General features: G+C 55.5%; 2 protein-coding genes and 1 long non-coding RNA gene across 12 annotated transcripts; 2 read left to right on the top strand and 1 right to left on the bottom strand.

Annotated features, from left to right (window-relative positions):
• The first annotated feature begins 16 nt into the window (after positions 1–16).
• Positions 17–16,548, top strand: HEXD (hexosaminidase D). Of its 10 annotated transcripts, none has more exons than XM_038546219.1 (14): positions 17–150; positions 385–427; positions 2,310–2,441; positions 6,663–6,772; positions 9,595–9,682; positions 11,290–11,454; positions 11,875–12,058; positions 12,845–12,916; positions 13,292–13,487; positions 14,071–14,153; positions 14,980–15,058; positions 15,134–15,235; positions 15,366–15,507; positions 16,039–16,399. In XM_038546219.1, the coding sequence occupies exons 3-14, from the start codon at positions 2,358–2,360 to the stop codon at positions 16,357–16,359; spliced, it is 1,626 nt and encodes a 541-aa protein (XP_038402147.1). In that variant the 5' UTR covers positions 17–150; positions 385–427; positions 2,310–2,357; the 3' UTR covers positions 16,360–16,399. The 10 variants fall into 10 exon arrangements, with proteins under 10 accessions (XP_038402147.1, XP_038402145.1, XP_038402146.1 ...); XM_038546217.1 differs by having other exon boundaries at positions 18–150; positions 2,306–2,441; XM_038546218.1 differs by having other exon boundaries at positions 49–133; positions 2,306–2,441.
• CYBC1 (cytochrome b-245 chaperone 1) lies at positions 16,542–21,498 on the bottom strand. Its single transcript, XM_038546228.1, has 7 exons — positions 21,412–21,498; positions 20,776–20,897; positions 19,793–19,834; positions 19,132–19,205; positions 18,432–18,528; positions 17,852–17,996; positions 16,542–17,486 (listed from the first exon to the last, which is right to left on the bottom strand). Exons 2-7 carry the CDS (start codon positions 20,858–20,860, stop codon positions 17,366–17,368), a joined length of 564 nt encoding a protein of 187 aa, XP_038402156.1. The 5' UTR covers positions 20,861–20,897; positions 21,412–21,498; the 3' UTR covers positions 16,542–17,365.
• Positions 21,499–21,553: 55 nt separating this feature from the next.
• LOC119873202 lies at positions 21,554–23,921 on the top strand. The gene is made up of 2 exons (XR_005364098.1): positions 21,554–21,620; positions 22,283–23,921. It is a non-coding gene; the product is annotated as an uncharacterized LOC119873202 (long non-coding RNA).
• The last annotated feature ends 2,821 nt before the right edge of the window (positions 23,922–26,742 follow it).

Genomic DNA, 26,742 nt, shown 5'->3' with positions numbered 1-26,742 from the left:
AGCGCCGCGCTGGGCGGGGCGGAGCGCGGACCTGGTCGCGCACCTCGCGGCGCTCCTCGGCGGCGGCCTCCGCTGCGTCCCCGGGGCCGCGCCCCCCCAGGTGCTGGGACCCGCGGGCGCTCGGGACTCGCCTGTGCGTCCGCCCGCTGGGTGAGAAGCGGAACCGCTGGGACCCCGGGGCTCGGAGCCGGGGCGGGGCGGGAGGGGTCGCCGGCGGGCCCGGGGGGAGGGGGGAGGGGGGAGGGGCCCGGGGCTGCAGCACCTGCGCACGCGGTTCCCGGGCAGCCGGGGCGTGCCAGCCAGGTCTGCGGGAGACCGCCCGTCGGTAGGCATCCAGGAAAAGACACCCGCGAAACACCCACTTCTCTGCTTCTTTTCCTTTAGGTTTTGCAGACTTAAGACTGTTGAGCCGGCGCGTCTGCGCCAGGTAAGGCCCGGAAGGTCCTAGCCCCGCGATGCGGGCGCAGGCGCAGGGTTTCCCTCCGGATGAGGGATGCGCACGCCACCCGCGCACACCTCCCGGCTCAGAAGTGTTCCAAGTCTAGTCCCTGGGAAATTGATTTGGTTTGTAAATTTTTTTTTTTTTTTTTTAAGAATTCAGCTTTAAAAGCAGCGTTCAGGGGATGCCTGGGTGGCTCAGTGGTTGAGCATCTGCCTTTGGCTCAGAGCATGATCCTGGAGACCCTGGATCAAGTCCCATTTCGGGCTCCCAGAATGGAGCCTGCTTCTCCCTCTGCCTGTGTCTCTGCTTCTCTCTGTGTGTCTCATGAATAAATAAATAAAATCTTTAAAAAAATAAAATAAAAGCAGCGTTCAGAATGTGTTTTCACAAAACTCGTCCATCCAACAGCTGGTGATTTCAGGGATTGCTTTGAGGATTTTGTGATGGAGACTGTTTTGAATATAATTTTTTTTTAATCACGCTAGTTTTTGTGTGTCTATTTTATTTTTGTTATTATTACTTAAAGATTTTATTTATTCTTTTTTTTTAAGATTTTATTTATTCATTCATAGAGACACAGAGAGAGAGAGGCAGAGACACAGGCAGAGGGAGAAGCAGGCTCCATGCAGGGAGCCTGACATGGGACTCCATCCAGGGTCTCCAGGATCAAGCCCTGGGCTGCAGGCGGCGCTGAACCGCCGGGCCACCGGGGCTGCCCTTATTTATTCCTTTATGATAGACACAGAGAGAGAGAGTGGCAGAGACACAGGCAGAGGGAGAAGCAGGCTCCATTCTGGGAGCCCTACGCGGGACTCGATCTTGGGACTCCAGGATCGCGCCCCAGGCCAAAGGCAGGCACCAAACCACTGAGCCACCCAGGGATCCCCTATTTTATTATTTTTTAATATTTTATTTATTCATGAGAGACACAGAAAGAGAGAGAGAGAGGCAGAGACACAGGCAGAGGGAGAAGCAGGCTCCATGCAGGGAGCTCGACATGGGACTCTATCCGGGGACCCCGGGGTCATGCCCTGGGCTGAAGGCGGTGCTAAACCGCTGAGCCCCCCGGGGCTGCCCTGTGTGTCTATTTTATGTTCCTTGTTTCATAATAGACTTCTTAGGTTCAGGGATTTATGAGTCCTCACGCTGAATGAGTAGTTTGAATTGTTGAGCTATAAACATGACCTATACGCAAAGATTTTCTTTCCCTTTTCTCATCTAACGCTTTGTATTTTTAAAATAGCTAGAGGGAAAAAAGAAATCACACTCCTTACCAGTTACTTTGTTGTCATCCAGCTACTTTCTTTATAAAAGTGAGTCAGCCCCATGTACTCTTGGCTCATTTGTTCTTCAGATTATCAGTGGCCTATTTTAAATCCTAGTTAGTGTTCTCTGACCTAAACTAAACTTTTACAGTTTCTTCTTCCATACAATGAAACTGACTTGAGCTTTAGAAATGTCAGGGGTTTTCTTTAATGCTCTTCAAGGTAAAATAAAATTAGGGATACATTTTCTACAGAAAAATCATATTGCAGGGCCTGAAAAATGTTTAGACATATCTGCGTGTTTACACTAGCATAGTATATACCACTGGAGACGGTCTTTAATTTAAAACAAAACTATTTTGTAATCATTTGTGTTATTATAGGTCACAGCCATCTTATGAGGAAACCGGTGCCATTCTATTTTAGGGGCTAATCATAACTAAATGGCAAAGGTCCCTTTACCTGAATATGAGGGAGCCTTCTTGGTTCATTTTCATGTTGGTGAAATGAGTTTCCTCCCAGGGAATGGAAGCACAGAGTGGAGGGCAGGGGCTAAAAGGAGCCTGTGCCTATTTATGACTTTGGATTTCTCCACTAGGAAGAAGCGCCCAGATAAGGGATTGTTCTATGACTTCCTGAGAAATAGTGAAATGTCAGGTTCTTCACCATTTAAGATGCGATTAGTTCATTTGGACCTTAAAGGAGCTCCACCAAAGGTCTCCTACCTCTCTGAGGTAAGAGCCCCTTCCCCCTAAGATGGTCTTTCCTTGCTTGGGTTTGGTCTTCAAAGTTGTGAACAGTATTCTGTAGGATGGTGTGCTTAGAGCACAACTATGGGCTTCCAAGTCGGGGCACAGTGTTGGCAGCAGCATAGATTTTGAGTTTCCCCCAAATGCCTTCATAAAACAGAGCAATTAGGATAGCAAAAGGGGTGGGGAGAGGGGTGAACACAACAAAAGAAACCCACAGCCTGTTTGCTGTGGGCTGAATGGCATCTCCCAAAGAGGTAATGTTCAAATCCTAACCACCTGTGAATGTAATGTCAGTCTTTGCTGTTATAATCAACATGGGATGAGGCCATATTGGAGTAGGGTACCTCTAATACAATGAGTGACGTCCTTGTAAGAAGAGGGAAATTTAGACACAGGGGTTGCAGGGGGGCACCATGTGAAGACAGAGGCAGAGATTAGAGGGATGCATCTACAAGCCAAGGAATGCCAGGACTGCCAGTGACACCAGACACTTCCCTGGAGCCTTCAAAGACCGCACTGCCCAGCCCATACCTTGATTTTTTATTTCTGGAAGAGAATAAATTCTCATTGTATTAAGCTACCCAGTTTGTGATAATTTGTTACAACAGCCCTAGAAAACTAATACACTCTCGAGCAAAAGTAGATATGGGGTATCCCCATGTGTCTCAAATGCAAGTGGTACAGCTTACTGCCCATGTGAGATTAATAACCAGGCAGGAGGTGATAGAGGAAAGAGAATGGAATTCTAACAGGGCTGAGACCAGAAGTACCAGGAAACAGCTCACAAGTACTTGTCCTCCATCAAGAAAGGAACAGGGGAGGGCTTTCACTGGCTGCAATTTGAGACTGCAAAAAGACTCAGAGGAAAATGCTGGAGAGGCCTACGGCTCTCAGAAATACCGTCCAGAAACTTCTAGAACAACAGAGCCCCACATTAAAAACACAGTATTGAGCGAATCCATGGGGAGCTGCGCAGGAACAGTGAAAGTGAAGCAGGGGGGCACCTGGTGGCTCAGTTCGTGAAGCATCTGCCTTGGGCTTGGGTCATGATCCCAGGGTCCTGGGATCGAGCCCCACATCGGGTTTCCTGCTCAGCTGGGAGTCTGCTTCTCCCTCCCTCTCTGCTGCTCCCTCTGTTTGTGCTCTTTCTCTCTTCGTCTCTAATAAATAAATAAAATCTTTAAAAAAAAAAAGTGAAGCAGAGAACAGGTTTTGAGAGGGGAGCAGGGATGCAGAGAAGACAGAAGCGGTGTCTGGCTGAAATAGATCAAGGCAGAAGAACAGAAGTGAGCAGACACTGTGGAAAGCATACTGTTGGGAAATAAATAAGGAAAAAGGCTGTCACACGTGAAAAGATAAAAAGCATCTGACAAATTGAAAGATATAGAAGATAAGCAAAGAAGGTCCAACTCACCTGCAGCCGGAGCCCTTGCCTCAGTCTTCTGCTGCTGGAGGCCCAACTTCAAGGCTTAAGATAGAAAGTCATCATTTTCTCTTTCCACGGCTGGTGGGTGGTTCTGCTGGTTGGGCTCCCTCCTGTGTTGGCTGTCCCCTGACAACTACGAACAGTGGATGGTCCAAGAGGGCCTTACACATCCACCAGTTAGTGCTGGCTCACCACTGGGCACCATGGTTCTGGTCCTCCACGTGGGTGCCTGTTCTCTTGGAGGCCAGGCCAGCCTCTGTTAGCATGGTGGTCGCAGGGCAGTGCTTTGAGGGTGTGGGGGCCAAAGCTGCAAACCATCCTGGGCCTAGTGTTAACTCTTGGAAAGCAAGTCCAAAGTCAGCCCAGATTCAAGGCTGGGAATAGATATTGCTTCCTGATGAGGAAGGCACAGATTGTAGCCATGTTTTCAGTTTGCAACAGTCTCAAAGAAGAACCGAGGCAGTACTGTAGGACAAATGCCCAGAAACTACAAAAACACTTCATGTTTTTTATTCCAAAATTTAAGAATACATGGGTCTATTGAAAGGGCGTACCTGGGGCACCAGGGGTGGCTTGGGTGGTTGAGCACCTGACTCTTGGTTTCAGCTCAGATCATGATCTCATGGGTTGTGGAATCAAGCCTGGAGTTGGTCTCTGAGCTCTAGGTGTGAGATTGCCTGAGACACTCCCCTGACTCACACACTCTCTCAAATAAACAAATCTTTTTTTTTTTTTTTAAAGGGCATATCGTATACTTAGGATGATAGACACTAAGGCATCATCTAGTAGTTGTATCATATTTTTTAAAAAATGAAAACTCTGGGCATACAGGAAAGAGGTACAAGTTCCATATGAGGGAAGGATAATTAGATCAGCATCAGATATTTTGACAGCATTTTGTGACAGGAAGACAAGGGAGTAACATTTAAGATATTCAAGGATTTTGTATCCAACAAAATTGACCTTTGCATATGAACGCCCCAGCATCATCAGGGCTGGAGTGACCAAGTAATCACTGAGAGGAAATTCTTCCGTGAGGGAGAGTTCCAGCCATCACACCCGAGGAGTGATGAACCTGGAAAGTCACCACCTTGCAGTTCCTGGTCAGTGCGCGCTGGGCAGTCATTTCAGCAGTGGCTGAAACCATGAGGCAGAGGCTCTAGGTGTGGGTCAGCTGATGCCCCTTAGCATCACTGATCAGCCTGACATTACTCCAGTGGGGCAGCCAGACTTATGACTTCTAGAACCGTCTGTGAAGTATTCTTGCCAAAAGAATAACACCTGGATGTAATCAGGCCTTCACGTCTAACCATCGGCACCCATGAGAATAGGAAATAGGCAAACACGCTACAGGACATCTTGGGAATACCATCCGTCAAATCCAAAGTTTGTTACATCATACAAAATAAGTGACTTGGTCTCTTCAACAAACTCAAAAAAGTAGAAGGAACTATTAAAAATCAGAGAACCTTAAGAGATCCATTCAGACAATGCAGTGTATGGATTGTCTGGACTAGTTTCAAACAAGCCATATGTGACAAGATTTTAGACACAGGAAAATTAGAGCATGGATGACATTAACGAATTATTTGGTTAGATGAGATAATGGTGGTGTGGGGTGTGCTTTTGTAAAAATATCTTCATCAGGGATATATATTGAAGTATTTACAGGTGAACAGTTGTGTTGTGTGGGATTTGCTTAGAAATACTCCAGTCATAAAAGTGGAAGTTAGGTGAAATGATGTTGAGCCTCAATGACAGATGCAGGGGGCTCAGTGCATCACCCCCCATGTGTGTGTGCACGTGCACGCTCCTGCGGATTTACAGCGAGGACCTTATTCCCAGCCCTGTCCCCCATGCTGGGCTGGGGTGTGTGTTGGGGACACCTGGGCTGCCCGGCCCCACAGCTCCCCACCACCCATAACATGACGGATTGCCACCAACCCCAATGGCCAGAGTGCCATACAGGCCGTGGTGGTCAGAGGGCCATGGGAGGCTGCGATGGACACCAGAAGCAGAAATACTGAGGAAATGGGGAAATGCCGAGACCTTGATGTCGCGTCTGCGTGCTTGACCTGCACGAGCTCCTCCTTTCCATCTTGTCTGCCTCTTTTTGTAATTTGCAGTCGACTGCCCATGATGAATTGTCTGCAGCTGAGCATTAGCCCCAGGCTCTTTTCTTCTTTCCATCCAGCTTCTTCAGAACGTCCCCATGCTCGCAGGAGAGGAAACTTCGACAGACACATCAACAGGAGTGTTAAAGTCTTGTTGGACCTGCTGTGCCCCTTGTCCAGGGCAGGGTGGGTCTTTCAGATACCTGCAGGAGGCCCCCTCCGATGGCTCCCAGAATGTGCTCTTTTCCACCCCAGCCTTGGTGTCAGACTAGAAGAAGATCTCAATTCTTTGTATGGTAGACGTGAACTCATCCTGGACATGCTTGATAGGAATCATATCCTCTGAAATAGAGATAGAGGAGGAAGTGGACAGCCCGTCCCCGCACACCCACAGCCCCTCCCTGCCTCCCGGCTGAACCCCAAGGCTGAGCCACAGCTCTGCTGCGCAGGTGCAAGGCCTCTCCTGTGCCAAGCGAACAGGTTGCAGCGGCAGAGGGTTTGATTTGGTGTAGCACACAGTGCGCATTCCAGGGTAAACATTTGCAGGAGAAATGTGAGCATCAACCACGACCCATGTCCACAGGCAGGAAGACAGTCCACACGTGGCACCTCTGTCACCTTCCTTCAGATAGTCGCTTCCTCATAGCATCCCTGTTCCCCCAGGTCTTTCCTCTGTTCCATGCCCTTGGCGCCAACGGGCTCCTCCTCGAGTACGAAGACATGTTTCCCTACGAGGGCCACCTCAGGCTTCTGAGAGCCAAGCACGCATACAGGTATTCCCAGCCACGGAGAAAGCGGATGTGTGGGGCCACCTGGAGGCGTGGACAGGGCGGGCAAGGGTTTGGCAGTGCTGGGCAGCCCTCTTCTGGCTTTTAAACTCCTGTCTTAGTTACAAAAATAAAATACGCTTACTGGAGAGAATTTGGAAGCATTTAGGGGGAGGGAGAAGGATGGGGGCGGGGGTGAGGGGAAGCGGATGCTGCTCTTTAAGGCCACAGTTGGGACCCTTATCAGGAAAGCAGAGGTTAAAAGAGGGGGTGTCAGAATTAATAAAAGATACAGCGGCCATGGGTGCGCCCTGCTTGGCTTTAGGGTTGCGGCGTCCATGTAAGTCAGTAACAGCCTCAAAGGAGAATGAGCAAAAGACATTGGGCTGATCCCCTCCCCCAGAACAAGAATGGCCGATAAGCATATGATAGCAATAAAGTAAAAATTATCAATAAAATAAAATGATAGCAAAAAATAAATAAATTTGGCTATCAAATTGGTGAAGATTTTTTTTTTTTTTTTTAATTCATAGAGACAGAGAGAGGCAGAGACACAGGCAGAGGGAGAAGCAGGCTCCATGCAGGGAGCCTGACGCGGGACATGATCCCAGGTCTCCAGGATCACACCCCGGGCTGCAGGCGGCGCTAAACCGCTGCGCCACCGGGGCTGCCCAAATTGGTGAAGATTTTTAAAAGGTTCTAATGCTCTGGGTTCACAAGGGTGAGAAAAGATACGTCTGGCTGGTGGGCCGCTCTGGAGGGAGGTTCGGTCTATGTCAGAACTCCGCGGGGCGTACGTGCTCTGTGTGTTTGTCCAGAGTGTTAACGCTGCAGTGAGGTTGCTGGAAGTTTGCGTTCTTTTCATGCTGCTCTATTTTTCTTCTTATGATGAACACTTTTTGGTTATTTGTTTTTTAAGTGGAAACAAGTGCTAGGGTACCTGTGAAGCTTGAAAAAGGTCTATTTGAAGTCCATACGTTCATAGAACTGATTATGAGATGGTTCAAACACAGAAACTGGAACTCACTTTCTTGCAATAAATCCATGTATGACAGCAGGTGCCGGAGTGGGCAGCCAGCCTTTCCCAGGTGCCGTCCGTGGCCCCCAGAGCATTCCCGCCTTCAGGTGTGCTCATGGAGCTCACTAACCCCCACGGGGATGAGCCCCCTCACTGCAACCTCGAAGATCTTTTACATTTTCTCTATGAAAGGGGTCATGAGCTTCTCTTTAAAAGGGCAGGCAGGGACGCCTGGATGGCTCAGCAGTTGAGCGTCTGCCTTTGGCCCAGGGCATGATCCTGGGGTCCCTGGATCGAGTCCCACATCAGGCTCTCTGCATGGAGCCTGCTTCTCCCTCTGTCTCTCTGTCTCTTTCTCTCTCTCTCTGTGTCTCTCATGAATAAATAAATAAAATATTTAAAAAAAAATAAAGGGGCAGGCAGTAGTTTCAGTTCTGCAGTCACCTGGTCTCTGTTACTGAAATCTGTGGGGCATGAGCAGCCAGCCATGAATGGAAATGTCAGTGAGTGGCCACAGCTGAGTGCCAGTGAAACTCTACTTGTTGGCATGGAAATAAGAATTTCATGTAATTTTCACGTCATGAAGTATTTTTCTTTTTCTTTTTATCAACCATATTAAACTTGAAAATCAATTCTTAGGTCATGGGCTGTAAGCAAACAGGCAGATGAATTTGTCCTTGAGCCATCTGCCAACCCCCTTTCTACAATATGATTCCTTGTATGGCCCAGTGTCTTGTAAAATGGCTTCAGCTTCTTACAGAGTTTGGTAAGAATAGCTGGTAAAAAGCAAACCGTTACTTGAGGACATAACAGAGAGCATCATTTCCCCAAATTCTAGGGTGGGAGCTCTCTTTGAAACCTTGAGTATCTTTCGAGCTTTAGGAAATACCGACCATACTAGTTTCCCCAGGAGAGCCCACCTGGAACCTGACAAGGGAGGGGAACATGAACAGAAGTGCGAGTATGAACAGGGTCTGGGATATGAACAGGAGCTGGAGTATGAATAGCAGCTGCTGTGAACCAGAGCCGGAGTGTCAACAGGAGTTGCTGTGAACCAGAGCTGGAGGGTGAACAGGAGGTGGTGTGAACAAGAGCTGGAGGGTCAAGAGGTGCTGATGTGAATAAGAGCTGAGAGTCAAGAGGAGCTGGTGTGAAGAAGAGCTGGAGTGTCAACAGGTGCTGGTGTGAACAAGAGCAGGAGGGTCAGGAGGAGCTGGTGTGAACAAGAGCTGGAGGGTAAATAGGAACTGGTGTGAATAAGAGCTGAGGGTCAAGAGTTGCTGGTGTGAACAAGAACTGGAGTGTCAAGAGGAACTGGTGTGAACAAGAGCTAGAGGGTCAAGAGGAGCTGGTATGAATGAGCTGGAGGGTTAAGAGGAGCTGGTGTGAACAAAAGCTAGAGGGTCAGGAGCTGGTGTGAACAAGAGCTGGAGGGTCAAGAGGAGCTGGTGTGAACAAGAGCTGGAGGGTCAAGAGGAGCTGGTATGAATGAGCTGGAGGGTGAAGAGGAGCTAGTGTGAACGAGCTGGACAGTCAAGAGGAGCTGGTGTGAACAAGAGCTGGAGGGTCAAGAGGAGCTGGTGTGAACAAGAGCTGGAGGGTCAAGAGGAGATGGTGTGAATAAGGACTGGAGGTGAACAGGTGCTAGTGTGAACAAGAGCTAGAGTGGGAACAGAAGCTGGTGTGAATGGGCTGGTGTGAACAGGGGCTGGAGTGTCGATAGCTAGTGTGAATAAGAGCTGGAGTTTCTACAGGGGCTGGTGTGCCGACAGGAGCTGGTGTGAACCTCTGGGTGGTCTTTGTCTCCTAGCCCCCCTGAAATTAAAGAGATCCTACATCTGGCTACACTGAATGAGCTAGAGGTCATTCCGTTGGTGCAGACATTTGGACACATGGAGGTAAGTGGGAGGAACCCCAGTTCCGTGGTGCCCAGGTGTGGGCTTGGGGGCACACAGGCAGTGGCTGGCCACAGACAAGGAGCAGCTCTTTCCTAGAAGCCCCTGCCCTGCAAACTCTAGGGCTGAGCAACCTCTGTCCACAGAATGCAGGAGACGGGCCAGTGGGGATGCACGATTCCCATGGAGCCCCGAGAGTCCATTTGTTCTCCTTTTTAACTTGTATTCATCGCTTAATACTGAAAATATCTCCCCAAGTTCCTGTGTGATCTTCAGAAATATGTTCATATCTGCATCAAAAGATGGGAAACAGATTTGACACAGCATTGATTTAATGGCTATAGGTTCCGTGTTTTTCTCTAGCGGGGATGCCTGCTGGGCCTGTGGGCGCCCCCCCCACCGCAGCCAGCATCAGAGGGGCTGCGTTTTCCTCCAGTCACACGCAAGTCTCCCCTGCTACGCGCCCGCATCTCCCACGCTCAGGCCTCGGCCTTTCCTGGCCCATGTTGCCTGCTGTGCTCTCTGGGCTCCTCACTTCCGCTGCCACGGCCCACAGTCCATAGAGCATCCCCCAGGGCCCCTCTGTCCCCCGAGTCACTAAACGTAGCGACAGGTTCTGGTTGGGCGTCCTTGACCACAGGCTGTTCGCAGCCACAGCCGTATCCGCTCCCTCCTGAAGCTTCCCCTGCAGGCCCAGGTGCATCCCGTTACACGAGGCGGCGTCCCCGCGGCTCCTCCCCGGGGCCCCTCGCCTCATGCTCCCTCTCCACACCACACACGTCCGCTCCTGCTTCCCTCCCCGTCCTCATGACCCCCAACCCTGGCCCCGCTGCTGCGCTCTGGCACCCCCCGCACCCCTGCACTTGGGCCATCGTGAGGTCCTGCCGCTTCTGCTGCTGTGTCTCTCGAGTTGGCGCCTGCCATCCCTCTGGCTCCAGCCTTGTGTGAACCACCGCCTGACCTGGGGGAGGTCCCCCAACAGTGCCGCTCTGCCCCTTGCCCCGCCATCCTGCAGCGCACCGCCCCCCCCCAACTCCTGCTCCTTGAGGGGCCTGACTGCTCTCAAGGTGGTGTGTTTCCTGGGGCCGCAGCAACAAAGGATGTCAGCCAGTGACTTGGAACTACAGACACGTGCTCTCGTGGTTCTGGGGGCACAGTCTGCGTCCCCGGCCCTGTGTGGCTGTGATGGCCTCTGTGTTGGCCTGGCTTCCTCAGGCCACCCCTCTGTCTTCGCAGCTGGTGGTCAGCCAGGGTCTGGGCCACAGGCTGGGGGCACTGGGAGGTCAGCCCTGCCCCGTCTGCCCCGGCTGGGCGTGTGTGTGGCCCCCAGTCAGCTGGGCTGTGAGGAGAGTGTGTATCACCTCTGGGGCTCTCATTTCCACGGTCACCCATCACATTTCCAGCTGGTGGCAGCTCCATCCGAATGTGAGTGAGCCTGGCTTTTCCTTTTTCACCCGGCCCAGGTGGACCTGACGGGAAGGAAAGGGCCGAGAGCCAGCAACAGGCTCAGCCCAGCCAGCGCCCTCTGGGGTGACCCCGTGGGAGCCAGAACCAGCCCCTGCGGCGAACCTGTCTCCCGGCGCCCCTCATGTCCCCTTCTGTCTCTGTAGTTTGTGCTGAAGCACGAGGCTCTCGCTCACCTCCGAGAAGTGGCACTTTTCCCTAACACCCTGAACCCGCATGAGGCCGAGTCCCTGGCCCTGGTGGGAGCCATGATCAGCCAGGTCATGGAGCTGCACCCGGGCGCCCGGTGGCTCCATGTCGGCTGCGACGAGGTGGGTCCTGCAATGCTGCTTCACCCCTGAGCCTGGCCTGCCGGGTGTTGCTCCCCTGCTGCAGCAGCCCCTCCCTCACTCGAGGGCCCCTCGCCCCACTGAGGAGCCGCCCCCCCGTGTGGGCGCCCGCACCGGCTGCCCTGTGACCTGGTGCGGGTGCAGCCTGCAGCACAGGGGTGGAGGGCTGGCGCCCCCAAGGGCCGTCCGCACTCCAGCAGTGCAGGCCGGGCCGTGCGTGTACCTGCTTGCTGGCTGGGGCACCTCGGCCTTCTGCCCTCGGGCTGCTGCGAACCTCCGGAGGACCCCAGGAGTAGAGTCGGGACTCGGTGCAGAAGGAGGGCCCCTTCAGCGGCCCCTCCCCACGGGCAGCTGGCACCGGTGTCCCTGCACAGGGACAAACCCGCCCTGGGCTCCCCTCAGGTCTACTACCTCGGGGAGGGCGAGGCCTCGAGACGGTGGCTGCAGCAGGAGCACAACACCAAAGCCAGACTGTGCCTGTCCCACATGAAGGCGGTGGCCTGCCACGTGCTGGCCCGGCACCCGGCCACCAGGCCCCTGGTGTGGGACGACATGCTGCGGGCCATCCCCGAGGACCAGCTCGCAGGTGGGCAGGCGTGTCCCCGCCTCTGGTGGCAGGAGTGAGGAGCCAGCAGGCCCCCTCCCGGAAGCTCACTCCGGGCAGCCCCCTTAGAGCCCTTCTAAACATTCTTCTACAAAATGCCGTTCCCCTAGAAGCCATGCAAGGGTCTCACCAGAGGGCAGGGTGGTAGGTCTGACCGGACAGTAGCCATGGGGCCCTCATGGGCCCCACAGGAGGGAGACGGGGGCAGTGTCCGGTGCTGCTGCCGCCTCAGCCCCACAGGACCCTGAGGCAGCCCTGCTGGGCCGTGGTGAAAGCTCACACTGGCTGCTGGGCCAGGAATGCAGCAGCCCCTCGGGGCCTCCCCCAGGCTGCCGCCTGCCCGGGGCTCTGGGGTGGGACAGAGACACACCCGTGGTCCACGCTCTACCCTGGCCCAGGGTCTGCAAGGCCGGGTGTCCTCGAGGCAGCCCCGGCCCACGTGTGGCCCGTTGGGTTCTCACAAGGTTGGTTAGACTTAAACCCAGGCTGTGGTGTGTTCCCGCTGTACCTGTCCCAGCGCCCCCACCGCAGCACGCAGACCAGTGTGTCCCCCTTGCAGGAAGCTCTGGGACCCTGGCCCGGGGGCTCACCTGTCACAGAACCCAGTCTGGTCATTTCCGGAGCTGGCCGATTGCATGGCCGCAGCATTTACCATCAAACCGAGCTGCGTCCAGCCTGTGCCTAAGGGCCAGCCGCCCCAGACAAGGCCGCAGGACAGGGCACAGGGGTGTGTCTGACGGCCTTGCTCACAGCTCTCTCCGCCCCCAGCATCGGGGGTCCCACAGCTGGTGGAGCCCGTGCTCTGGGACTATGGGGCCGACCTGGACGTCCACGGCAAAGGTCAGTACCCTGGCCACGGCCCCCAACACCCTGCAGCCCTGACTGACCCCTGGTGCATCGGGATCCTGCCACCTGCCTTGCTTCCCCGCAGGCCCCTCCCCCTGCGAGCTCGGGCAGCCCAGGAGCACCCCTGGCACGCGTCCTATCCTGGGTCACTCACCAGATGGCCTGTTCTGTCCAGATTTCCTAACAAGCAGCTGGACTAGGGGCCACCTGCACACAGCAGGGGTCCCTTCTCTCACTGAGATTTAGTCTGTTGGGGACTACACCCGATGGCTGGGGGGTCTCCCGGGTTCTGGGCAAGCGCAGCGTCCATGCTTGACGGCCGCAGCTCCTGGGGCCCCAGGCGGTCATACCACTCACGTTCTCGCCCAGCTCTTCTCATGGAAAAGTACCGGAAGTGTGGTTTTCTCCGGCTGTGGGCTGCCAGCGCTTTCAAGGGGGCCACGGGGGCGAGCCAGGCCCTGACCCCCATCGAGCACCACCTCAGGAACAATGTGCAGTGGCTGCGGGTGGCAGCCAGGGGGCCAGCGGACATGCTGCAGGGCATCGTCCTGACCGGCTGGCAGAGGTAAGGCCACACGGGCCCCAGGGAGGCGCTCGGGCCGACCGCCCAGGTCGCAGCCACTCTGCTTGTCCCGTCCAGTCTGGGCCTCACGCTTCCTGGGAGGGGACCGGTGCTCCTAGGAGGGAGGGGCCTGGGTACCCCCAGACTCTGCAGAGGGGGCATGCACGGCCGCAAGCACACTGGCCCTCCCGGCCCCAGGCGCCTCTGCACGTCGGCGCCCCGGCCTCCAGAGCCATGCATAGGGCGGCCTTGACGGAGTTTAGCTCTTCAGGGATTTCACACCGTTTGAAAAGCGGAGCTGCCAGTGAAGCTGCGCTCCCGGCCGGGTCGGGGCAGGGGAGCAGCCGGAGGCCCCGGGCCCTGCCCGTCCTTGGGTCCCCCGAGGCAAGATCCAGGAGGAATGCAGGAAGGGTTTCAGGGGGTCGAGCGCACAGACTGAGCCCCAGCAGGGCCTCTGGGTGGGGGACATTTCCGGAGGCAGCGGCCAGCCGTGCAGGGGCCCCTAGAGGCCGCGGGCAGCAGAGGGCGTGGAGCACCCACCGGGTGGGCGTGGGTGCTGGGCTGAGCGGCCTCTCCATGGCCTCAGGTACGACCACTTCTCGGTGCTGTGCGAGCTGCTGCCCGTGGGGATCCCGTCCCTGGCCGTCTGCCTGCAGTCGCTCCTACACGGTAAGGTCCCCGCTTCACGGCGGCAGGAGCGCGGGACGCGCAGAGCCGAGCCCCGACGCCCGGCTGTGTCTTCCTCACTCAGCCACCCGCCTGCCCGGTGCCCCCAGGCCGTGAGCCCCCGAGGTGGCCGTGCCTGTGCCGTGTAACTGCTGGGTGCCCAGTGCCACCGAGCCCCCCACGTGCGTGTGGACCGTGGGCGCCCACAGCAGGACTGCCTGCTGCATGTGGGGTGGGAGGCACCGAGGGAAGCGGGGCCTGGGCTTCCGTAGCACGTTGAGGCCCCACGTGGAGGGCGGGCCTGAGCCTCCCCTCTGGTGCTTCTGAAGTGTCAGCTGTGACGCATTTAGAAGAGGGTGCGGGGACACGCTGGGGGCTGGCCTCCACTGCCTGTCCCCTGAGGTGGGTGCCGCCGCCATGGAGTCCTCCCGCTGTGGAGACGGGCTGGTAGGGCCTCCTGACCTCCGTCCACACTGGTACCTGCAGGCCTCACTGGTTCATTTCAGTTGTTCTAGAACATTCCACTGGTGAGGAACCACACGTGCTAGGTGCTGCATACGTCCTGGCAGCCGTGGGGGTGCCAGGCAACACGGGCTGGTGGTCTCCCTGGTGGTGGTTCTGCTCTATCTTCCCATGTCTCACATGGTGAGCCGCTTCCTGTGTTCAGTGAGGAGCCGTGCGCCCAGCTGTCCCCGAAGTCTCCTTGGGGCTGGCCTGTGCACGCTGGCCTCCTTGGTCACCTTCCCGGCCACCCAGGCCCATGCGTGGCGCAGGCTCCCTCTCTCTCTCCAGGGGCCCCTCTGACCACCTCCGTCTGTGCTTATTGCAGGAGGTTTTGCTGAAGACGTTAAAGCAAGAGTGGAGAACTTTCTCGGGATTTCAAACCTAGAAACGACTGACTTTACAGGGTAAGCGCCCGCCCCCGGCCCTGCCTCTCCCCCCACACTTGGACCCCCACCTCAGCACGGCGGCTCTCCATGCAGCGAGGGCGCCGGCTCCTTCCCCGGTAGCGACATCCTGGCCCTCGTCACGCACGTCAGCCTCCACCTGCGCAGCTCTGTGGACGCGCTGCTGGAGAGGGACAGGTGAGGGGCAGGGGCGCGGGGCCGGGGTGGGGGTGGCCCGCCCTACACAAACACTCACTGGGTTTTAAAATTTCTATCAGATTTTTCAGTCTTTTCAAAGGTATTATTTTAACGAACCCCACCCCCCCAGGCGGGCTGGGCTGCTGGCTGCCGTGGGCCCACCTGTGTGGCTCTGCCCCCAGGTACGTGACCGGCTGGTTTGGCCCCTACCACCGCCGGCGGAAGCTCATCCACCCCGTCATGGTCCAGCACATCCAGCCCCCGGCGCTCAGGTTAGCCACCCCCCTGCCAGTAGCCACCCCCGGGCCCCCCCAGGGCTGCACGTCCTTTGGCTACTGCTTTAAACCAAGACAAGCTCTCTAGGATCGCAGCCATGAATGCTTAGATGAGCCAACTTCCTGCCTCAGCTGTGCCGTGGGCGTCAGAGAAGCTAGGGCATCCCTAGCCCAAAAGGGTGAGGGTCAGTGAGTGCCTGGACGGGGTCCAGGGCTCATCGGGGCCAGCTGGCCCTGCCTCGTGCTGTCCCGGCCCACCGCGCTGAGCTGAGGCCAACATGGTGTCCCCACGGGGCGGAGGACACTGTCAGACGATGACAGGTTCACGCGGAAAGAAAAACCCTGCAGGTCAGCTGCAAAGAGCATTTGTTTCAGATGTTGAAACAGGACACTTGCTCGGACCCGCCCTGTGCGGTGGGCGCCAATAGCCCCGTTCCGTGTGTGGGGTCGTTCAGGGTGTGTAGCTCATAGGCTGTAGCTGCCGCCCCGGGGTGCCAGCAGGCAGCTCACTGCTCCTGTGCTACTCAGCCTCCTGGCCAGGTGGAGCACCGTGGTGCAGGAGCTGGAGGCCGCCCTGCGGCGCGTCTTCTACCCGGACGCCGTGGAGGAGTGGCTGGAGGAGAACGTGCGTCCCAGCCTGCAGCGGCTGCAGGCCTTGCTGCAGGACCTGAGGGAGGCAGCCAGCGCCAGCCCCAGCCCGCAGGCGGGTCGGGACCCCTGAGGGCCGGGCCCTGCGTCCGTCCAATGTCCGCCCCTGCCGCACCCATGGGGCAGACGGTTAGCGCCTGGAAGGCAAGTGGAAAATGTGCAAGGAAAACACGCAGGGGCCTGCTTCCTGATTGTGTGTAGAGCTTGTTGGGTTAAAATAAAGAGCAGGACCCGGAACTCATGCTGGTGGGAGTCAGACCAGGCAACAACCTGGGGTCTGGCCAACGGCTCAGGCCCACGGTGGGGCCTTCCTCACCCGGGGGGCCCAACAGTCCCTCCTTGCCTTGGGGCAGCTTCGTCAGGATGACCACGCCAGAAACCAGTTACAGCATTTCATACTTTATTTTAGAAAAAGGCTTTTGAATTTTACCACTTTAAAACCTAACTTTGGTATGTATAAGTGACCGCACCCCCAAACTAGGGCTGTCGGGGACCTCCACTGAGAAGGGGGCAGGTCTACTCCTCAGGCCGTGCTCCCTGCTCTGCAGCACCCGCTCAGAGGGTCCTCGTGGCACCAGGTCCTGCCTGGGTTCCTATGGGAGCCACCCTGGCCCGGGTCATGCACAGGCTTCTCCCACCTGCAAAAGCCCAGCTGCCATCCCAGTGGACAAGGGCTCCCTGTGGGCTGTGGAGGCCCTGGGAGCGGCTGCCACGCAGCCAGGTGGGGCCCACAGCCCCTGGGCCAGCACCTCAGTAACCAGGGAAGGGCTGCAGCAGGTGGGGTGGGCGCACGCGTGCGTGGGCAGCCCCCTGGCATCCCTGGGCCTGACCCAGCTGCTGGCCCTGCTCTCACTGGGACCAAACTGCTGGGGGTGCCAGGGCTGGCCAACCCCCCTCCCCACCCCAGGGAGCCTGGGCACTGCTTCCTTTTCAGAGACCTGATCCCCACACTGCTGGCAGGCAGTGGGGTGCATGTGCCCTCACAACCCGCCCACGCTGGCCAGGCTGGGGCTGGCCATCCAACACTCTCCCTGCACAGCTCAGAGCCTGCAGACAAAGTCCAAAGTCCAGCCTGTGGTTTTGCTCAGAAGGCAGAAGCAAGCAGCAGGAACGGCAGAGGGTCCCACCCCGGGACTGCCAGGGACACAGCCAGGGCTGGAAGAAGACCTGCTGGTGGCCCATCGGGCCCACTAGGGCCTCAGGGGCGTTAGCTCTGGGTCCCCAGGCCATCAGCCTCACTGTCGCTGCTCTGAGACAGCTCCGCAGGACTCTCCAGACGGTGCAGTTCCAGGAAGGTGGCAATGAGCTTGGCTATGGCTTCCACATCACTGGGCCGGCCGACACCGGGAGGAAGAGCAGGTTACCGGGGCACAGGTGCCCACTACCCCAGGGGAGGCAGAAAGTCCACCCCAGTCTCCTGCTGGACCACCCGCCTCCAGCACCCCCAGGCTCCCCTCCCATATGGTGCCTTCTGCTCTGGTCCCCACCCCCAGCTGACCCCAGCCCAGCCTGTCCTCATGGAGACCTCTCCCGTCCCCGTAGGGACTCCCAACACTCCCCCAGCGGCAGGGGCAGGCCTCGTCCCTCCACACACCCTCCCTGTGCCCAGCTCTGCAGTGCCCTGTGGGGGCCACCTGACAGCAGGGGGTATGGGTGGCCAGCTGTGGCCAGCAGTCACCTGCCCAGAGCTTACCTGCGGTGGCCCATGACAGCACTCTGGGTGAGCGGGTGGGAGAAACCTGTCGCGAACCGCAGCACCACCACATAGCCCTTCCCGAAATACCGAACTTTCTCCTCCTCCACGTTCACATCCCGGATGTCATTCAGCAGGACCACCACTGCGGGGGTGGGGTGGGGTGGGGGTCAGCAGTTCCCTGCCCTTCCCGCCTGTGCCCTGGTGCACCTGCCCTTCCCACCTGTGCCCTGACGCAGCCACCCTGCAGGGGATAGCAGCACAGGCTTGTGGTGAGCACCCGCGGGGTGAGGAGGAGAACGGCACCCGCTGTCCCCTTGGAAAGCCGGCCCTGCTCTGCCCGTGTTTCTGCTTCATCCTCCCCAATCGCTGAGAAAGGCCTTCCTGGTGCCTAAGGGCCGGGCACTGAGCTAGAGTAGAGGCTGCCTGCCAGTGTTGGCACCTGGGGTCACCAAGCGGCCAGCTCAGACCCTCCCCACCTCTAGGCCTCCGGCCTGGTCTCTGCAGTCGCACTCCCCACCCTCCATCTAGCCTGGTCTAAGCAGCTCCTGCCCCGGGTCCCATCCTCTGCACGCCTCACCTTGGTCGTGGCCAGCTCTGAAAAGAGTCAGCAGCTTCCGGTACAGGCTGAAGGTCTTCAGTACAACCTTCCCCGTGCTCTTGTTGAAGATGGCTTCCTGGGAAAGCAGCCAGAAGGGGATCACCCGGCTGCCTGCCTCTCTGTGTGCAAGCCAGCCACACGCGAAACTTCCAGAAGGGGCCCTGGACTCACCAGAACAGACACTCCAGAAGTCACCCAACTGCCCCCCCAACCCTGATGGCCTAGCGCTGCTCCGCCAGAGCCGGACACCTACAGCCACACCCTCTTGGGCTCCCACGTGTCGGGAGCACGGGGCCAGGGGGCGTGGAGACAAAGAGAGGCATCAGAGCAGGTGCTCTCCCCAAGCTGAGGTCACTAAACGGGAGTGGGGGCCAGAGAGCAACCGTGGGTCCTGTGGTTCCTCAGGAAGGGCCCACCAAGGAGACGGTCCCTCACCCAGGGCACCTTCAATCTGCTCCGTGCTACGGCAACACCACGGAGCAAGGAATTCGGTGGAAGCAGTCGCAAAGCGCGTCTAGGAGAAATACAGCTTCGGGGGATCCCTCTGCCCAGGGGCTGAGTCCTACTAACCAGAAACCTCGAAGCTGAAGTTTGAGGACAGGGGGTGTGTGAGGCCTCTGAGCCTCTCCCCCTGCGGTGATTCCCACGGCGCCCCCACCCTCGCCTGCGCTGGCCTTACCTCCCAGTCCTCCAGGTTCTGCACGGCCACGAACAGGCAGCCGGTGACATAGAAGAGCTTCCAGCCCAAACTATCTGCAGAGCAAACAACAGGCAGCGGGTGAGGGGCAGCAGCAGCGGGCGGAGGCCTGCGTGCCATGGGCCCCCTCGCCAGCCGATACCGGGCAGGGGTGGCACCTGGGGCCAGCAGACCTGGCCCAGGGTGGCCGCCCGGCACTGCTGGCCCTGCCTGTCACTTGGAACCATATGTGAAATGTCCGGCCAGCTCTGTGCCCTCCACTCTCCCTGCAGCATCTGCTGGAGACACGGTGTGACTGTGACGGTGGAGGGAGCCACCTGCAGGAGCAGCTACAAGTGTGGCTTAGCCTGCAACAGCCTCAGGCAAATACAAGAGCACCTTTTAAGAAAGTTTCATCACCAGGGAAAGTGCTCCAGATACGAGAAGGGAAGAGCACAGGTGGCACGGGACAGGCTATTAGGAAGGATGCACCAGTGCTCAGGCTGGGGCAGCACCTGCACAGGTGCCTGTGGCCCCAAAGGCTGGGGCTCAGTGGGCACCACTAATGGTGAGTTCTCTCTCTCTTTTCTCTATTTCTCAAACAGACTAAGTGACAGGGTGGGCGGGAGGGGGGAGGGGAGGGAGGCAGGGGGATGCACCTCACCTCCACTGTAGTATGCAGCAGCCAGGCCAATGGACAAGATTCCTGCAAAGAGAAAAGAAAGCAGGTGCTTCTATTGGGCCACCAGCGGCCTAGGGCCCCCTCACTTGGAGCCACAGGCCCAGAGGTGCAGGGAGAGCAGGCCTTCCTGGTGCCAGGGTGCCTGGAGGTGGGGAGCAGGGGAACCAGAGACCATGGCTCAGGAAGGAGGGCAAGAGGCAGGAGGCGCGCTTGGGACCATGGCAAATGCCATTCTGCGTTCCGGGAATCTGTTCCTCTACCTGGGGCTCCAGGGCTGACCAGCGAACCAGAGGGAGGAGCCGGACAGCAGGGGTTTACTCTACCAGCGCAGCATGTGCGCAAGGACCACGTGTGGCACATGAAGCACTACAGGCAGGTGGCCACGAGCAGGGTGTCGGGAATGACGGACCAGAGGCAGGCTGCTGAAGGCACAGCCACACCACTCCTCACACCAGGCCCACCAATGGCCTGCAGCTGCCCCCGCGTGCTGGACGCCCAGAGGGACAGTGAAGGAGCGAACTGGGGCCCACCGCCCAGCCTGACGCCCGCACCCGGGCATTGGGAGGCAAGGAAAAGGAGAACACCAGGACCTCGGGAGAACAGGCACAACCTTAAGGTGAAGGTGGAAAAAGGACAATCGCACGGAGGATAAAAGCTAGAAAGATATGAGATAATTGTTGTACTTGGGGGCAACAAGACAGTTTTGTTTCCGTTGTTTTTATTTTTTTATTTTTTAGTTAAGATTTATTTATTTATTTATTTATCATAGAGAGAGAGGCAGAGACAGAAGAGGAGGGAGAAGCAGGCTCCATGCACCGGGAGCCCGACGTGGGACTCGATCCCGGGACTCCAAGATCGAGCCCTGGGCCAAAGGCAGGCGCCAAACCGCTGTGCCACCCGGGGATCCCTGTTTCCGTGTTTTTAAAGTTAGGTTTTTAGCTTGGGGGAAATACGGAAATCCTTACCAACAAGCAAAGACCAGGACCTGATGCCCGGAGCCCTCTTCAGATGGAGGCAGGAGCTGCTGCGGGACTCCACCTGCATGTACATCCCGGGCCTGGGCGGGCAGCGCTCCGACGCAGACGGGCTGGGGAAGGGCGAGGGCAGACCGCGGCTGGGGTCCAACCGCCCGCCCGCGGGGAGCCGGCCCGGGGGCACCGGGAACCCGCGGCCCCAGCAGCACGCGAGCCTCGCCCCGGCGCAGCCTCCCGGAGCGCGCGGTCCCCGCCAAGAAAGGGAACTGCGAGCGTCCTCGGGCGGCCGAGGCGCGGGGGGGCGGGGGGAGGGATCGGCGGGGAGGGAGGGGGAGGGGGGACCGACGGGGGAAGGGGGGAGGGGCCGGGGGCGGGTGCTGCCGGCCCGCGGACCGAGGCGCGCGGACGCGGCTGGCACCCAGCAGGCGGGGCTCCGGGCTCTCCGCGCACGCACCGAGGGTGGGCTCCGCGGCGCGGCACCGGGCTGCCCGAACGGCGGCGGGCGCGGGGGTCAGCGGCTCCCCACAGCCAGGGCCCCCGCGCCCGGCGCTCCCGCCACCACGCGCCGCCCGCAGCCCGCCCGCAGCCCGCCCGCAGCCCCGACGGCGGCCCGACCCCCGCGCCTACCGAACACACGACCCCGCGGGCGCTGAGCCGGGACCTCGCGGCGCGCGGCGGGCCGCCCACTTCCGGGGTTGGGGGCGGGACGGCTGACTTCCGGGCGAGGCGGGCCCGACTTCCGGGGCGGGGCCTCTTGCCGCAGCGCCCGCGGCGGAGGGCGGCGGGGGAGCCGGCGCCTCGGGGCGCGGGAGCGACGCCCCAGGAAGCCTGGAAAGGTAAACTGGGCCTCAAAAGTCTCCCTTAAAACATTGATCAGGGGATCCCTGGGTGGCGCAGCGGTTTAGCGCCTGCCTTTGGCCCAGGGCGCGATTCCTGAGACCTGGGATCGAGTCCCGCGTCGGGCTCCCCGCATGGAGCCTGCTGCTCCCTCTGCCCGTGTCTCTGCCTCTCTCTATCATAAATAAATAAATCTTTAAAAAAATAGAAAAATAAAAATAAAACGTTGATCAAAGCAGCTGGTGGCCCAGTCGGTGGAGCGTGTGCTCAGGTCCCGACCCCGGGGTCCGCACCTCCCCACCCAGCCCCTCTTGCTCTCAAATGAAATCTTTAAAAAAAAAAAAAAAATCGATAAACAAAAAGCGAAGATAATCTAACAGTACACGTGCACCAGCTCTGGCAAAAATGCTAAAGCTTCAGTAACATCGAAGGAGCATGAATAGCTTGTTCACGCACTGACAAGTCGTCATAAAAAATGAGCCCCGCTGCGGTGACTGCCGCGGCGCCGAGGCTCCCGGAACCGGGCCCGGCTCTCGCGGGCTAGCCTGTCCACAAAGGATTGCCGTGGGAAAGGCAGTTTTCTCCGGGAAAACCTTGCGATGGCCACGTAGGAGGCCCACCTGCTCCCTCCGCCAAATGCCACTTTCTCTTACTGCCGCAGGTGAGGACCCGAGCAGGACCCCATCACCTGGCTGCGGTCAGGAGGAGCCCCCACCCACCACCTCAGCGGGATGTTGGAAGAACAGGGGAGCTTCTCTTCTCCTTTGTCCCTTTCCTATTCTCAACATGTTTTACAGCCTTCGTAAGATTAGTGCAACGCGTAGTCCCTTACAGAGAAACGTGTGTGCACGGGTACACGTAACCCCAGGAGGCTTACCAACACAGGCACGCGACCTGACCCATCTGCTTCAGCTTCTCTCTGCCCGTGGCTTCCTAACCTGGGCAGGCATCTGAATCACCTGGCAGGCTTGTGGAAGCACAGATTGCTGGCACTTGTTCCTAGTGGTGGGAGGGGGCTGCAACGTCATCTGTTGCTAATCCGCTGGTCCAGGACCCACACTTTGAGACCATCTACCCCAGCTGCAGCAGAGCTGGGCTGTGCCTGAGCACAGCGGGCTCCCTGACCCCTCAGCTCACACTCTGTCTCCTCCAGGAAGACTCCCCTTCCCTATCTTGAAGGTGCATTTGAATTGTTAGTACCTCCTTTAGGTCCTTCCTGCTTGCTGCAGCTGGAAGTGATCTTATTCCTCAGGATTTAGGTAGAACTGAGAGGAGACCCAGGAAATTCTACTTTGTTACACTTACTTGCATTCTTTTCTTTTTTTTTTTAAGATTTTATTTATTTATTCATAGAGAGAGAGAGGCAGAGACACAGGCAGAGGGAGAAGCAAGCTCCATGCAGGGAGCCCGACGTGGGACTCGATCCCGGGTCTCCAGGATCACACCCCGGGCTGCAAGCGGCGCTAAACCGCTGAGCCACCAGGGTTGCCCAATTTTATCTTTTCTACTAGATTATAAGCTATTTAAAAATGAAGCCTGTACTGGACTCTTAACAAATGTTAAACGTGTGAACAAGTGACAATTTGGTTAAAATCACGAATATTGGTAATAGCAAAACTGGAAATACAATATCCATAAATAGGGGACTGAATGAATAAAATTGTATATCGTGCCAATTATCAACACATTATATCTCAGCTCTAAATTCACACCTCTTTGCCTGATCCATGAAAATGGATCTGAGTCTTCTATTTTTTGCATACTCTCTGGCATGATGCTAACCATTGTCAATAGAGGGTGCTGTGAAAAAAACCTTTCCCCAGCACCCTGTAGGGAGGATTTCCAGCATGTCCCACCAGTGCAGCGTCGGACAGGTTCTCTGCCCCACAGCGAGCCAAAAGTGGGTCTAGATCCAACAGTCTAGATCTCAACTCTGGGGACAGAGTGGGCTCCTCGCTGTCATAGCCCTGGATAAGGTGATTGTGGCTACTCTTTGTTTCTTACTATTCTTGCAATCTTTATAATCTCATTTCTTTTGTAAAGATGTTATTTATTTCAGAGAGAGCAAGAGAGAGTACGAGCAGTGTGGAGGTACAGGGGGAAGGAGAAGCAGGCTCCCCACTGAGCAGGGAGCCTGATATGAGACTTGATCCCATGACCTTGGGATTATGACCTGAGCCAAAGGCAGACACTTAACAGCTGAGGCACCCAGGTGACCCCATTTCTCCTTACTGCCCAATCCCTTACTCCAATCCCTAGTTATTGCTAATAATTCTTTATATTAAACTCTGTTCAAATTATAGTGTGCTTTTTCTCTCTTGATTGGACCCTGTCAAATACATATATCCACACAGAGGGTGTTATGCAACTATGAAAAAGGAAGGAGGAATATCTTTGTATGTTGCTATAGCACGCTCTCCAGCACGTACTGTTGAACGATAAAAGCAAGATGAAGAAACGTCCATAAGGCACTATCATTTAAGAAGGGGAGCATACAAGGGCGCCTGGGTGGCTTAGTTGGTGAAGCGTCTGCCTGCAGCTCAGGTCATGATCCGAGGGTCCTGGGATTGAGTCCTGCATCGGGCTCCCTGCTCAGTGGGGAGACTGCTTCTGCCTCTGCTGCTCCTCCTGCTTGTGCTCTCTGTCAAATGAATAAATAAAATGTTTAAAAAAAAAGAGTTTAGAGGATGCAAATATATATTGAAACATAATATGTAAAACGTGGTATTTTTATTCTGGATAGTAGACTTAACATAGTTAACTATTCTGGATAGTTAACATTGTTAGTCTGAGACTTTTTATGTGGGTGATGTAAGACCATGCATGACATTTTTTAAAATTTATTTGATAGTCACAGAGAGAGAGAGAGAGAGAGAGGCAGGGACACAGGCAGAGGGAGAAGCAAGCTCCATGCACCAGGAGCCCGATGTGGGATTCGATCCTGGGTCTCCAGGATCACGCCCTGGGCCAAAGGCAGGCGCCAAACCGCTGCGCCACCCAGGGATCCCCAAGACCATGCAAATGAGTACGTTAAGTAGGTAGTACTGGGAACCAGGAATTTCGAACAGGAGTAATGGATGTGAGGTCAATAAGACCAATTAATTAGAACCCTGTATTACTGGATTTGACTTAGAAGGACCAGTGTGAGTTCACAGTAATTTCACTTTAAAAAAATACACCTTTCTTTATGCTGTCCACTGAAAAGTCCCAGAAACAACAATCAATGCAGTAGCAAGGAGCAATTTTATATCCATTCTCTGGTTTTTAAATACCAATTCCTACTAAAGAAACCAAGCTTTTTGGAGAAAAGATTGATTTCAAGTCTAAAGCAGGAAATGTAGAAGCAAATTTATCAAAAAGCAAAGTGACTGTTAGCATCTAGCATCTTCTCAAAAAAATTTGGAGCCTAGCTGAAGAGATTTTCTATGCAAAAAAAAAAAAAAAAAAAAAAGATGTGAGCATCAATAAGAATAATTCAAATGAACTGAAAATCTCCAAGCGTTTAAATCCATATATATATATGTGTGTGTGTGTATATATATATATATATATATATATATATATATTTAAGTAGGCTTCATGCCCAGTGTGGAGCCCAACACAGGGCTTGAACTCACAACCCTGGATCAAGACCTGAGCTGAGGGCAGCCCCGGTGGTTCAGTGGTTTAGCGCCGCCTTCAGTCCAGGGTGTGATCCTGGGGTCCCCGGATCGAGTCCCACATTGGGCTCCCTGTATGGAGCCTGCTTCTCCCTCTGCCTGTGTCTCTGCCTCTCTCTTTCTCTCTCTGTCTCTGTGTCTCTTATGAATAAATAAATTTTAAAAAAATTAAAAAAGAAAAAGACCTAAGCTGAGATACTCAACTGACTGAGCCACCCAGATGCCCCCAAAATCCGTAATGCATAATGATATATTTTTAAGTTTTTTTTCTTTTAGATTTTATTTATTTACTGAGACGCAGAGAGAGGCAGAGCCACAAGCAGAGGGAGAACCAGGCTCCCTGCAGGGAGCCTGATGTGGGACTCTGATCCCTGGATCTGGGATCATGCTCCAAGTGGAAAGCAGATGCTCAACTGCTGAGCCACTCAGCTGTCCCTATTTTTAAGTTCTTTGTTCACTTTCTGAGGATGCTGAGAAAGGAACTTGGATTTTTTTTGGCCAATTTATGCATTCATCTTGCCTTTCTTTATAAAACGTACAGCAGAGTAACCAAATAGCAAATGAGAGAATTTTCTCATTATGTAAGTATTCCTGCTAGTAAATTTTTAAAAATGGTAGGATTAAAACATTGCTATCATGAATGAATGGACATATGCAGTTTTATCAATGGGCGCTAATTAGTATCACAGAAAGGAGTTAGTGTAACCTCCTGATGGAATTACACATCTATGGAACAATCTTGCCAAAAAATTTACTATTCAAACAAGGCATGAGAACATTCTTTTTTTTTTTAAGATTTTATTTATTTATTTATGCGAGACAGAGAGAGGCAGAGACACAGGCTGAGGGAGAAGCAGGATCCATGCAGGGAACCTGATGTGGGACTCGATCCCAGGACCCCGGGGTCACGCCCTGAGCTGAAAGCAGACGCTCCACCTCTGAGCCACCCAGGCATCGTTCTACTCTACTGGAAATTCAGAGGGCAAGGGTTTACTAAGGACTCCACAAGGATGCATCAGCAATTCTGGGAAGCCTTACAGCCAAACCACTTGCTTGATGATGTGCAACGGCAGAGAGTGATGTGGATGCCTTCAGACTAGGAACTCTGTGGTGTCTTTGCAACTTCTAAGTGAGCCTCAAATTACTTTAGAACAAAAAATGATCTTTTAAAAGAAACATAGGAAACACACAAAGCAATGAACATATTGGACCTTATACAGGTCCTGATTTAATTTGTTTAAAGAGGTTCAATTTAGGGAAACCTGGGCACTACATATTTGATGAAATTAAATAAAGTCATTGTAATTTGTTTTCACACATGGTCATGGTACTGTGGTTACGTTTCTAAAACAATGGCAAGAAATACATACAAATGACAACCTAAATTTATCTTCTTATCCGCTGAAAATGGAAGGAATGTGTTTTCTGAGAGGTGCCACGTAGATTTGAGGTAAGCAGGGGT

This window comes from Canis lupus, chromosome 9, assembly GCF_011100685.1.
Source record: "Canis lupus familiaris isolate Mischka breed German Shepherd chromosome 9, alternate assembly UU_Cfam_GSD_1.0, whole genome shotgun sequence".
Classification (NCBI taxonomy): domain Eukaryota; kingdom Metazoa; phylum Chordata; class Mammalia; order Carnivora; family Canidae; genus Canis; species Canis lupus.
Note: the sequence above shows the minus strand (reverse complement) of the source record. Positions and strands in the feature narration are given on the sequence as shown.

Excerpts from the sequence above, each read along its gene's own strand:
- HEXD (XM_038546215.1), top strand. The coding sequence starts at position 494 with ATGCGCACGCCACCCGCGCACACCTCCCGGCTCAGAAGTGTTCCAAGT. Across the intron at positions 565-2,305 it reads GTCCCTGGGAAATTGATTTG|GAAGAAGCGCCCAGATAAGG; the intron begins GTTTGTAAATTT and ends TTTCTCCACTAG. Across the intron at positions 11,455-11,874 it reads TCCATGTCGGCTGCGACGAG|GTCTACTACCTCGGGGAGGG; the intron begins GTGGGTCCTGCA and ends GGCTCCCCTCAG.
- CYBC1 (XM_038546228.1), bottom strand. The coding sequence starts at position 20,860 with ATGTACATGCAGGTGGAGTCCCGCAGCAGCTCCTGCCTCCATCTGAAG. Across the intron at positions 19,206-19,792 it reads TGCTGCATACTACAGTGGAG|ATAGTTTGGGCTGGAAGCTC; the intron begins GTGAGGTGCATC and ends TTTGCTCTGCAG. Across the intron at positions 17,997-18,431 it reads CAGAGCTGGCCACGACCAAG|TGGTGGTCCTGCTGAATGAC; the intron begins GTGAGGCGTGCA and ends CCACCCCCGCAG.